The 13,062-nt window shown below is 30.4% G+C and overlaps 1 protein-coding gene across 2 annotated transcripts; it reads right to left on the bottom strand.

Moving 5' to 3' along the window:
* Positions 1 to 5,306: 5,306 nt before the first annotated feature.
* Positions 5,307 to 8,797, bottom strand: LOC114409200 (transcription factor bHLH143-like). Of its 2 annotated transcripts, none has more exons than XM_028372560.1 (4): positions 8,519 to 8,797; positions 7,566 to 8,182; positions 7,294 to 7,452; positions 5,307 to 7,191 (listed from the first exon to the last, which is right to left on the bottom strand). In XM_028372560.1, the coding sequence occupies exon 4, from the start codon at positions 7,172 to 7,174 to the stop codon at positions 6,071 to 6,073; it is 1,104 nt and encodes a 367-aa protein (XP_028228361.1). In that variant the 5' UTR covers positions 7,175 to 7,191; positions 7,294 to 7,452; positions 7,566 to 8,182; positions 8,519 to 8,797; the 3' UTR covers positions 5,307 to 6,070. The 2 variants fall into 2 exon arrangements, with proteins under 2 accessions (XP_028228361.1, XP_028228362.1); XM_028372561.1 differs by lacking the exon at positions 8,519 to 8,797 and adding an exon at positions 8,419 to 8,501.
* Positions 8,798 to 13,062: the final 4,265 nt, after the last annotated feature.

Raw genomic sequence — 13,062 nt, 5'->3', positions numbered from 1 at the left:
TTTTTCAATATACTCATTTTGCAATTTAATTCTCATTCTACACTACTTTGGACTTTGTGTTTTGATTGACATCACTCTTACAACTACAAACTCAAATGAACGTAAATGCACTCTCTCTCCTTTTTGTTTTTTTTAATTTAAAATATAAATATTATATTATATAATTTTTTAATTGGTTTTTAAATTACTTATTTATTAAATTAAATGATAGATTAAGTATATAATAAGGTATGATTTGCAATGAGCAATACACAATACTAGTATGTTGGTCCAATAGAATTATTATGTACCACGATTAGAACATCATATGCTATACTCAACATGCTTCTTCTTCAATCAACTATGACTCTACTCATGATACAAGTATGTAGAAGTGGAAGATACCACGTCAAGGTGGGTTTTAGGATTACTCCTTTACTATAACAAATCCAATAAGATTTACTCAAACATTTAATCAAGTAAGTTACACCTATAGGGATTCCCCTTTATGACGATTATTCTTTCGACAACTAGGTCATGCTAAGTATTCAGAAAATTTAATTGAATATGAGATAACAAAATTGAAAAATGACAAAGACGTGCTAAAGGTGTTAGCACACTCTACCAACTATTGACCAGTGATCGAAATAGAAGAAGACATGTATCTTGCACAACATATTTCAGATCATAATTGGTTTTGTCATATTTACGTTGTAATTGTATTTTTTAATATGTTTTATTATTTTCGATTATCATGTTAGTTACTACACTTTTTGAAATTTTATGTTTATTTTATAAGATAGATGTATCAATTATTTTTTCACTGTGTTTTATAATTTGTTTTAATACTACTAACTAATTTTCTTATTTTTTAATTAACGAACATAACAAAAAAAATATCAACAACACATAAATTTAACTACAAAATTACATACAACATAACTAAAAAATTGTACTCTAGTTTTATCCATTTTTTTTATTTTTCTTTATCTATATATTTTTCTTTTAAAAAAATAAAAAACAAAATTATAAAATTTAATTTAATAAATAAGTAATTTTAAAATCAATTTAAAAAATTATATAATATAATATTTTAAATTAAAAAAAACAAAAAGGAGAGAAAATACGTTCATTTGAGTTTGTATTTCTCAAATCTCTTTTGGTTCATTTACAAAATGGTGTACATTAGGGAAAAAAAACAAGAAAGAGTATATATTCACGAGAAAAACTGATTGTAGTCCCATATTTTTTTTTATTAAAACCCAAAATTGAAAATCTTTATATTTTTTTAATCATTGATTACATTGATAAAAATTAAGAAGTTAGATTTAAGTGAAATTAGTCACTTTGACTTACTGTTTTTACTTAAATTATAAGTAAAAAAGCAAAAATATTTTTTATATATTTAAGATATTAATATTTTTTTCTTTCAACGTTTTATTTATAAAATAATAAGAGAAAGTTAGAAAGAAATATTACACAAGAAACATAGTCATTGAACATGTATTTTGCTAAATATATGATAAAATAAAATATATTAGAGTGATGCATTTTATTACACGACAAATAAAAAATATGAAATGTTATTTAAGATGCTTCTTACATTTCTAATAAAAATCACTCATTTTAATAAATATTTTTTGATTAATCCATTTTAATAATTAATTTTTATTTTTAATCTATTTTGGTCAAATGCGTACATATCCAGTGTGAACCTCTGCACTTGTATTTCTGGATTTTTTTTTTTTTACATTTTTTTAATATACTTGAGATGTTCTCGTATTTTTTTTAATTTTTAAGAAAAAATACTTTTAAAAACTTTAATATTTCAGAAATATGTAAAATTTTCATATTCTCATAACTTATATTTTATAAGTAATTTTTAATCCTTAAAATTTTGGGTAAATTCATTTTTAGTCTCTTAAATTAAAAATAAATAGGTTAAATTATAATTTTAATTTCTCTATAATTTCAAATCACTGATTTTGGTCCTCTATTTCTAAATCAAGATATTTAATCTTTTATTTCTTAGAATAAATAATTTTAATAATTCTGTTGCTTGATTGTCTAAAGTCAAATGTTGAGTTTGATGTGAAAGATACATTTATATAAATGATTGATATGATATTTATGTTACAAAGAATTAAATAAAGTAAAAAATAAAAAAGAATTTAAAAAGAATAAAACTTATTGACATTTAATTTAAAGATAAAACAAGATATTTATTTTGTTTAATTAATGTTATAAATACTATCTTATTGGAGGGTTATTAATTTTTTTAATTATAAAATTTTTTAAATTCAAATAAAATATTAAATATTTAAATATATTTAATTTCACGTGTATTTATTTATTTTGTAAAAATTTAATTTAATACAAATTAATATATTATTATATATAAAAAATTGTTCTAAGTTTATTATAATTTTTTTTAAAACAATACATGAACTATATATAGATTAACTTTAAAAATTATTTATGTAATTTATATAAATTACGTAAATTTAAAATAATATTTAAATAATCTAAAAATTTAAATAATAAAAATTTATTACTTTTATAATTAAAATAAATTCTGTATTATTTATATATAAAAATAAATTTACATAATTTTCATAAATTACATAAAATAATTTATATATTAATTTATGTAATTTTCTTGATTTATATAATTGGTTTTAAAAACTTATTTACTAAATAATTTATTACAGTTAAAACAAAAATATTAACATGTAATAATTTATATAAATAATTTATATATTAATTTAAGAAATTAAAATAAAATATGTAAATTATTCAAGATAAAAATATACAAAATAGTATAAAAAATTATATATTAACTATTTTTTTAATTTATAAATTTTTATATCTCGAAAACAATTAATGATTAACTCATTATACATATAAAATAATGTTTATATAGTTAAATAAACAAAACAAATATTTTAGTGGTTTATTACTTTATCTTTCAATAAGAGGTTGTGAATTAATTTATACTAAGTTCCTTTTTTATTTTTTTACTTTCTTTAATTCTTTATTACATAAGTGTTACATCAATCACCTTGTCTACATAAATCATACGTCAACACCAATATATCACATAAAACTCAATATTTGATTTTAAATGATCAACCAATAGAAAAATCAAAATTATTTATTTTAAAAAATACGAGACTAAATGTTTTGATTTAAAAATAATAAGACTAAATTGTAGATGTAAAATTATAAAGAGATCAAAATTACAATTTAATCAATTATATATTATAATTTCTTAATTTTTTTTTAAAAATAGTAAACCTTAATAGCCAAACAAAGTTAATGAAAATGGTTAAAGTATTTAAAATATCTTCACTAAAAATTCTTAATCGCTTAACTTTAAGTAATGTTTCTCAAAAAAAAAAAACTTTAAGTAATGTTAGTTAACTTCTTTTTTACCGTTGAAGCAGATATCATGGAGTTACGCATATATCCAACGTGCACCATTTTTGGGATTTCTTTATTTTTTTACACATTTTTTAATACACGTCGATATGTTATGGTATTTTTTTTATTTTATAACATATTTTTATACGCGTGAATATTTCGGAAATATGTAAAATTTTCATAATTTATATTTTGGAAGTCATTTTTATTTGATTTTTTTTAAATATTTGAGATTATTATTGAATATTTAAGGCTTAGTTTTATTTTTATTCCTTAAAATTTTGGATAAATTCAATTTTAGACCTTAAAGCGAACCAAAGTTACTGAAAACGATTAAAGTGCTTACATGATTTAGATCTGACACGTATTCACTTTCAAGTATACATCACCACTTTTGTTACTGTTGTTTGTTTTCGGGAATTATATTTTTTAATTGAGAGACTAAAATGGTTTTTTTCTTAATTTGAAGGATTAAAGATAAATTTACCCCAATTTTCAGGAAAATAATATAATTAAACCCAAATAAATATAACTATAATCATTTGTATAGGTGAATATATCCATCATTTTAGTTGGTTTTGGTTCACATTTAAATGAAGCAGATCAAACTAACCTACTTATTAAGAATCAGGATGTTGTTGCTAGTGCTCTAAGAAACAGGATGTTGTTGCACTCTCTACTTGTGAAGTAGAGTATATAGCTGCTTGTTCAGCAGCATGTCAAGCTTGTTGGTTGTCCTCATTACTAGAAGAATTAGGAGTAGTTACTATTGATGCTGTAAAGTTACTGGTTGACAGCAAGTCAGCAATTGACCTTGCTAAAATTCCAGTCTCTCATGGTCGCTCTAATCACATTGAAACTAAGTTTCATTTCCTAAGAGATTAGGTAACCAAAGGAAAAATCAAGTTGGTTCACTGTAAGACAGAAATTCAGTTGGCAGATATCTTCACAAAAGCCTTGAAGATAGACAGATTTAAGGAGCTGAGAATGATGATGAATATTCTAGAGCTTTAGGATTGATTAAGTAATTCCAGCTTTGTTATTGTCTGTTGTTGGAATATTGCATTTTGAATCATGGGGTGTTAGAAATAATTCATAAATGTAATTAGGGGTTAATGAAATTATGGATTGGTAAGTACATATAAATAAGTACTCTTATATTGTAAGAATAGAGTGTGTGGTTGAATAAACAAAGAGAATTAATTTTCCATTAAAAAAAAAGACTCTATTATTCTTTTGTTCTGTGTACAACTTAGTACAACAGTTTCCCCCTTTCTCTCTTCCTTGCTCCAACAGGTTTTCTATCTCACGGTGCCCGTTGCCATTCCTACCCATACCTACTAATCCTGCATGTTGGTCCAGCCTCCAAGCAATGGTAGGTTTCCAATGCGCTGCAGAAGAAGATCAATGAAGTTCCTTCCACAAAACACTGTACAAGATTCTTTCTTTTGTTTGTTTGATACTTACTCATGACTCATGACTATTCAATTTATTCACCGTCCGTGCCTCACTCTCTCTCACGCACAAATAAATGCACCCTTCTCCCTAATAATTCACCGCTGTGGTCCCCCTTCATATCACCATGGAGCCGGACATAACTTCTCATCAACATAGGAATCATCCAAATAACATTTAATAATATTTTAAAGATCTCACCGATAATGATGTAAAGAAATTAGTTAAAAAATTCAATTGGGCAAACAAAAAATGTTAAAGCTTGATAGTAAGAATACATTAAAAATTTCAGTATATACACATTTATAACACGTTTTATAAAAACTTCATTAAAAATATTATTAGTGCACTCTCACCTTTAATTTTCAATGCATTTTCGTTTAGCAAGACCAGAAATTTAAAAACACGCCACTTTCTCATATGATAAATGCATGCATGCGACGTAAATATACAAGCAAAAAGACAATAGTAACACCATCCATATTAAATAACATCAACCAAAGAGATAGTATCATCCAATCCTTTAAGTAGTCCATAGTCATACACCAATAACGATACACACAACACAAACCCATAAATGTAGTAAGTAGGGCACAACTCAGAGAACACAAATATCTGTTTCCCACATGCGTCCTACACTACACTGCTGCAGTAACTATCCCGGAGGAAACTTGTGAACGAGTGTGCCCGGCCAACTGCACCAAGTTACCTCGATCTTTCACAGCCAGTGAAAAAAAAATTCTTCATCTGATCAAACATGACAAGGATACAAAAAGAGGAAGCAAGTTTGGGCCCCATATCAGCGTTCGCTCGTTTTTTGAGTCCTTATCTGGAATAACCAACCACAAACACCCTTCTCATTCAAAATGGTTCACTCACCAATCACCATACTATGGTATGAGTGCTACTTTCTCTTTAGTCTAAGACACGGACCAATGATTCATACTTCCTTTATTGCGCTTGATACACTGAACACTTCCGTCTTTCCTTACACAATCCAACTCAGAAAGGGCTTCAGAAGACAACTTTACTCAGTATTTCACACGTAACACCTATATATGTTGCTGAGCACAAACTTCTTGACATCCACGTCCTTGTTTATTTTGCAGACTCCATGAAGTATGAACAACAAGCAAATCAACAGAACTTACACAATAAAGTACACACTATTTAGATGACAAATAGCGACGTGTGTGGGTAAGAATTCTCCAACTTACAAGGCATCAAGTCTGAGCGCTTGAGCCTTGTGTTTCAAGTTTTTCAAGCAATGTATGGCATCATCGAGAAGCATGGCCGGATCCTTATCCTTCCCACCAGGAATTATGCTCCGCAGAATACTCAGAACGTCGCGTATCTTATCCTTTTTCATCTTCTTATTGCCAGACAAGGATCCTTCGTTGTTATTACTAGAACATCTCGATTCTGCATCATCTCCTGTGGCAGAAGACTTGTTCAGATTCTGAGAGCTGCCGGTATCAATGAGTTGTATGTCATCGTAATAACCATCCAATTGCTTCCTCTTCTTGGTTTTCCCGGCAATGCTCGCAACTTCTTCTGCGGTTTCCCCCCTAAAGGCTTCACAGTTATCATGAGTGGTCATTGTACTCGGAGAGTGCCCTGTGCTAGTAACTTCATCATCATCATCCTCATCCTGGGTAGAATAACCATAGCTGTCCGAGTAAAGCAATGCATTAATTTCTTCGGTGTCTTCATGCATCTCACTTTCAATGCTGGTTTTCAGATTCTCATCCACTTTATGAGCCAAAGTTGGCTCAGTCATATTCACTTTCAAGTTCAAATTCAAATTCAAATTCAAATCTCTTCTGAAAGAAGGTTCATTCCCCCTCAAATAGTTAGCACCATGCAGTTTTGAATGCCAAGAAGCAAGGCACTCATCAGGATTCCCAAACATAGAGCTATAAACAATAGTCGTTTGACCACCCGTCTGGTCAATAACAAGAAATTGTTTCTGATGGGAGCTGGATTCACCATAGGGACCAATTTTGTCCCCAAAAGTTTTCACATGGTCAGCAGGGGTTTTTCCCTCAGCATTGAAGTTCAGAGCAGGGGAAAATCCTTGTCGAAAGGGGGGCAAACAATAAGACCAACCACTGGGTTCATAGGAATGTCCTAACTGCAAATGAGGCAGTGCAGAGGACACGAAAGCAGGCACTGTCTCATTGCTAGAGACCATATTAAAGCCAGGGTTCATAGCTGCAGAAATACCAACTGGCTTCCCCATGTCAAGGGGATTCAAATTTGGTGATTGCCATCCAAATTGCAGATGCGGTACCCAGGTTCCACAATCTCCTCCCATTCAATCAGAACAATCACCTAAAAAATACAGAAACATGTACCATAAAATCAATAATTAAACAACATTAAAGTCATTCTTTGATGAATGAATAATAACAATAGCAATAATGTAAAATATACCTGAAGAAAAAACGATTCCAACTCAATAGCTATTTGTTACAAAAGGTATTTTGTTTCACGAACAAAGAAAACAAATAAAAGAACCGACTGAACCCACCGAAACGGAGCAAGGCAAAACAATTACGTGACAGGTTTGAGTAAATGACGGAAATATTCAGCCTGGAACACAAAAATTAACATTTATTGATATGCTAGTTTGCAGATCACAAGATGTGCACAAATAATATAACAAAAAAAATGTTGGCCACTGAAAGTTGGATCACATTACATACCTGGCATTCTCTGAGAGGTTGAAAGCATGCTATAACTCTAACTATAATGGTGGAGCTCCCGGCGATTCCATTTTCATGTTTCAATGCCCGAAATCTCGTTTGACTCGCTGCTTGGCACACCATAACTATTTTTCCCAACCCTCTTCAATTCAAAATGCAAGAACCACACTTTTGCTAAGGACAATTATTAATCTGATCACCTCCACGCCAGTGCAACAGGTTTTGAATTTGACTAAAACAAATAACGATGCCTAAAAATACTAAACAAACTGGTACAACTCAACATTCCTAGAAAAGGAAATAAAAAAGGCTAATTAACGAATTTTTTTTAGAGAGAAAGATGAATTTGTGTTTGCTAATGCTACCCTTCAGCTGATCTGACGGACGTAGCAAGGAAGAACAACCAAGAAATTGGATCCCATGGAAACGGCTTAAAGAGAAGATTAAAAAAGGTTTAAATCACACCACACAAATTACAGAATCACTTTGCAATACAGATTCAATGAAATCCCTTTGCGGAATACATCAACAGAAAGACTAGGCCACCACCGCATGCTGCTGTGTCCTTACCCACAAAAAGATAAAGCCACTCCTTCACTCAAAAACTACTCACCAACCTGCAACATGATTATCACATCAGAAACCACCCATTTATTCCCCATCAACATAATCAAAACCAAACAACAAAAATATTAAAACTTTTCATGAATCATCAACCTTACGGAACTGAGACTCAGCTCAATCCACGCAACAAGTTCTCAATTTTGAACTGAAGTTTTTTTTTTAAAAAAACAAAAAGAAAACTTAAAATTTCCCGAACACCAAACTTAACAAAAGAAAACTAATCCTTGACCTGTTGAACAAAAACCATATACCAATTCCAGAATTGCCAATAAATTTTCCTTAGCCTGGGAAGCCAAAAACACGGTGTATGCATAAAATGAAAAACTTACTTAGAATAGAGAGAGAACTGAGAAGAGATGGAGATTGGAGATGAATCCTATAACTGAAAAGTTAGAGAGAGAGAGAGAAGAGTGAAAAGTGTGAGGAAGGACAAAGAAGAGAGGAACAAGCGTGAATGGCTACAGTCAAAGGTGGAAAGTGGATGTGGAAACTCCAACCCACAAGACAGCACGGGAGTTGAATTATATAGAGCATGCATTGACATATATGCCCTTGATTGAAGTGCATAAAATAATGGAGAAAGCCAACAAAAGAGGCAAAATAATGAATTGCGGTTGCGGGTGTGTGTGTGAGTGGTTTGATTCATACGTCCGCGAGGAAGGGAGTGCACGCAAGGCATTTAAGTTTACAATGATGAAATCACAGTAGGCTTCAATTCAAGCGTTGTGCGCGTGGCGTGGCGTGGCCCCGTGAATGGTTGTATCATATCATGCATGACGTGACCTTGTGAAGTGAATTGTTTTTTCGTTTGGGATGGGGTCAACTAACCCATATGTGTTGTTCTTCACCACACTCTTGGGTTCGAACCAAACCACCTCCCTTGTCCCCTTTTCACTCCACGAATCCACATCCCCCCATCTGCAAAATCCCATCATGCTTCTTATTCACATATTTTTTCTTTAAATGCCTATTATATGTAGCCTCACCAATCACCATAATGGTTGGTTAACTAAACTACATTTGGATATTATTATGTTTTGTTAACCACAGTATTAATACGACTAATTACTAGTAATTAACGTTGCATCTTTTAAAATTCTTCGTAGAAGGAATATACTATATCATGCTTTGGTATTTTCCACAAACCCTGACTTGTTGACCCCGAAAAAAGAGGACTCTGGCTTAAAATATCTTAACATGCGCAAAAGTTTATTGCCATTGTTAAGTGCTAGTTTTTATAAAATCGTGGCCATTCTCTGCATCACCCATGCATTGACTTTGTATTTCTAAATCTAGATCTAACACCCCACTTGTTCTTCTTACTTCATAACTTTCGTTATTCTAATTTGACTTTTACCGTGGCAAAATTAACGCAGAATATCCAGTCTAGGGTACTTCCATTTCGGTTTTTTAATCAATTCAACATTTGAGCCAATCATCCAAGCCAACACATATATCAGTAATCAATAGGAAAATCTTCATAGTATAAAATGTAACGTACTTTGTCTTAGTGTGTGAACAACAACACACAATACACATATAGGGAAAGAACAACAAGAATAGAAAGAAAATTTTTGTAAGAGCATGGAAGGATAAGGAAGTGAAAGGAGGCGATAATGGGGACCAAAAGATGGAAAAGAAGATATGGTATGCAATGTTTAACATGAACAATCAATCATTTTTAGCTTGACCATTCAAACTAGGAATTATACATACATATTTAAATTGAGGAGTACAGACACACCTTTCAACAAATGGTATATCATATCATTTCCCAAACTCGCACTCCACCTGACGGTGTACCTCTCGTGATTAACCATCGATGCCTAACTTTAGGATTTTTGGGTAAAAAGCTCGCTAGCCGTTGGTCCCGCCACGGAATACAAATATACTTTTAATTGATGTGATGCATGTAAGTGTGCCTAGGCCATCAAAATAGTCATCAATATGGTTTGGCCCATTCCAGGGCTCTGCAAGACTGCAACACTTTGATTTAGGTTAAATAGTATCAAATAGGTTCTTGGACAGCAACAGTCACACACTCATGGTAGAAGTAAAATTAGTCTATAATTTAATAAATTGAAAAACAACATATCTTTATAAAAATAATTCCTTGTTTTCAAAATTTCTCTTAGAGAACTAATAAAGACAAGTGATTTTTTTTTCAAAATAAGTTTAACTAAACATGCTTAGATTAATTATACTATAGCATAGGGTCAAAATTCAAATAAGCATGTATTTTATGGTTAAACTAAAAAGTTTAGATCAAGGTGATGCTTTTAATTTTCTAATAACATGTGTTGGATAACTACTATTTATTACTTGGACTTTTAACATGGTTTTAAAAATTAATTTTGATATAAAATTAATCTAATCCAACCATGCTATCGGATAACTTAATTCTTGCAAGCATCTAACTGAGCTGAATTACTCTCCACGGCAGCACTTTTCATGAGAAACAAGGCCAAATAGAACCTTGCTTATATTGGAGTGCATAAATAACTAAATAAAAGAAACCAACAGCACACCACAGGGTGTGGTTGCAGCCCCAATAAGAATATACAACAATGGTATGACCCATGATTTTGTCACCTGAAAGAAATCTTAAGCACAGATAAGATCTCTAGGCACCCAATTAAAAAGGCATTCTAAAAATAGGTTATTAAAATTAAAACATAAGAATATGAATATGCATATTTTCACGCCCTTTTGTTTGGAGTGGAGGGAGCAATAAACGAGTCCAATCAAGTCCTCTCCTTTCATGCCCCTTCCTTTTGGTGGCCCTAAAACAGCTACACTACTACATCCCGTTTAAGATGCAAAGCATCGGATTTCTTTACTTATTTAAAAAATTATTTTGGCATCGATAATTTAATTATCAACAATTATAAATTAAAAGAATTCGTATGCACGTCTGAGTGTTATTTTATCATCATGGTCACTTTATTTGCCTTTTTATTTTTCCTAAAATATAATCCTCTTTTAACATGATGTCAATTAAGCCAGTAACACATTTGTAATGTGAGGAGCATGCTTGTTGTGGACCCCTTAACAGTAGCAAATCCGCAAGTTGTAGTTTCCTTAGATTTTTTATTTATTTATATATAAATTTAGTATACAATTAATTTTGAGAATGCTTTGTAAATAAAGTAAAACATTAACATGTTGACGTTTTTAATAAACGAATATTATATATATTAAATTAATATCCATCATGTTTTTTTGGCATGATACTCGTTATAAAAATAATTCTAAACATTTCATACCATAAAGAATATTATAATTTCGAACATTTAGTATAAAATCATTATTTAACAAATAGTTAATAACTCACCGTATTATTACATATCATCTTCATGTCACTACCAATATACCATAGTAATTTCCTTAATGTGTAGATTAATTATTAGTTTAATATACCTATGTTGGACATTTAAATTTTCATAATAACTCTCTAAGCGCATCCTTTCGTCACTACCCACAAAGAGAAAGTAAATTGAATATGATTCTGTGCAAGGCACTACTAGTAATACAGAACACGTACTATTTGGATATATATACATTAATTTTAACACCTGTCATATTCTTTTCTTTTCTTTGGCACACATGAGTCATGACATATCATATATTCTATTCTATAGCATATTTGCATGTGAGCAAAAAATATGATGTAAGCAATCCCCTCTCGGCTCTCTCCTCTCATGTTATGTTCTCCCTTCTTCTTCCCTTCATGATCTGCTATGCCAGCATGGTTTCAGACAATTCATTCTTGACGTTAATTTAATTATATACGAAATGCATACCAAGTTGATTAATTAGTGCTTCCATTGACAATGTCAACGGGTCAGATGAGCATAAGCATGAATGCATAATACGACATTGTACATATAAAAAAAATGCATAATACGACAATGAGGTCCGCATGTGAGGGAGCTAGCTATAGGATGGAGCAATGAATACATAATACGACATTAACATTAACCGAATCTTTTGTCGATTCTTTATTCCCATCCCTTTTTATCTCGAATTTCGGATAACTTTAGGGATCAGCGAACTCAATATATTTTTCTTCTTTTATCCTTTATTTTATTTGTATTTTCAAGAGCTAGCTTTAATTAATAGATAATCCTCTTTACTAATAGTGTTTTTCTTTTAAAAAAAGCTTCTCTTTCGTCAAATAAAACTATTTTTAATATTGTAATTAACAAATATAAAATGAAATAATAACTTGTGATATTTTAAATATTTTTAAAATATCAGAATAATAAAAACGATTAATCATTACAAATATTCCTGTGACAGGTTTATTAGCAACAATATATACTTACACTTAATTTGGAAGGAAAATCTCACCATAAAAGTGTTTACTGTATGTTAATTAATTTTTAGTTTTCATATAGAATTTCAATGTTAAAATTAGACCATGTGTAACACAAACAAAAATACGAAAACAAAGTATAAAATCATTCCCTCCGTTATATTTACCTAGAATAGAATCAGAAGAACGGGAAAAGAGAAAGAAGACAAGAAAGAAGTAGAGAATAGAAAAAAGAAAAAGAAAAGATAAGTAAACACGTGCTCCACAGGTATTAGGAAAGAAAGTGGTTTGTTTATGGCGCAGATAAACACGCGTCTTACATGTTTCCAGCGACTAATGTTTGTATTAATCACGTTCAACGCAACACTCTCCAATCCCATGATCGCACTAAGAAAACCTACCGTACGTACGTGGGTCACAATCAAATAGATTTAATATATTAAAATTAAAGCATAAACGAGTAAACAATCCAAAACTCATATAATTTTGCTCTATATGAATATTATCTTTAACAACAACTTTGTTAATAATGTTCATTATGATTTTATTTTATTT

Source organism: Glycine soja, chromosome 4 (assembly GCF_004193775.1).
Source record: "Glycine soja cultivar W05 chromosome 4, ASM419377v2, whole genome shotgun sequence".
Classification (NCBI taxonomy): domain Eukaryota; kingdom Viridiplantae; phylum Streptophyta; class Magnoliopsida; order Fabales; family Fabaceae; genus Glycine; species Glycine soja.
The sequence above is the reverse complement of the archived record's forward strand: the minus strand, read 5'-3'. Positions and strand labels throughout refer to the sequence as shown.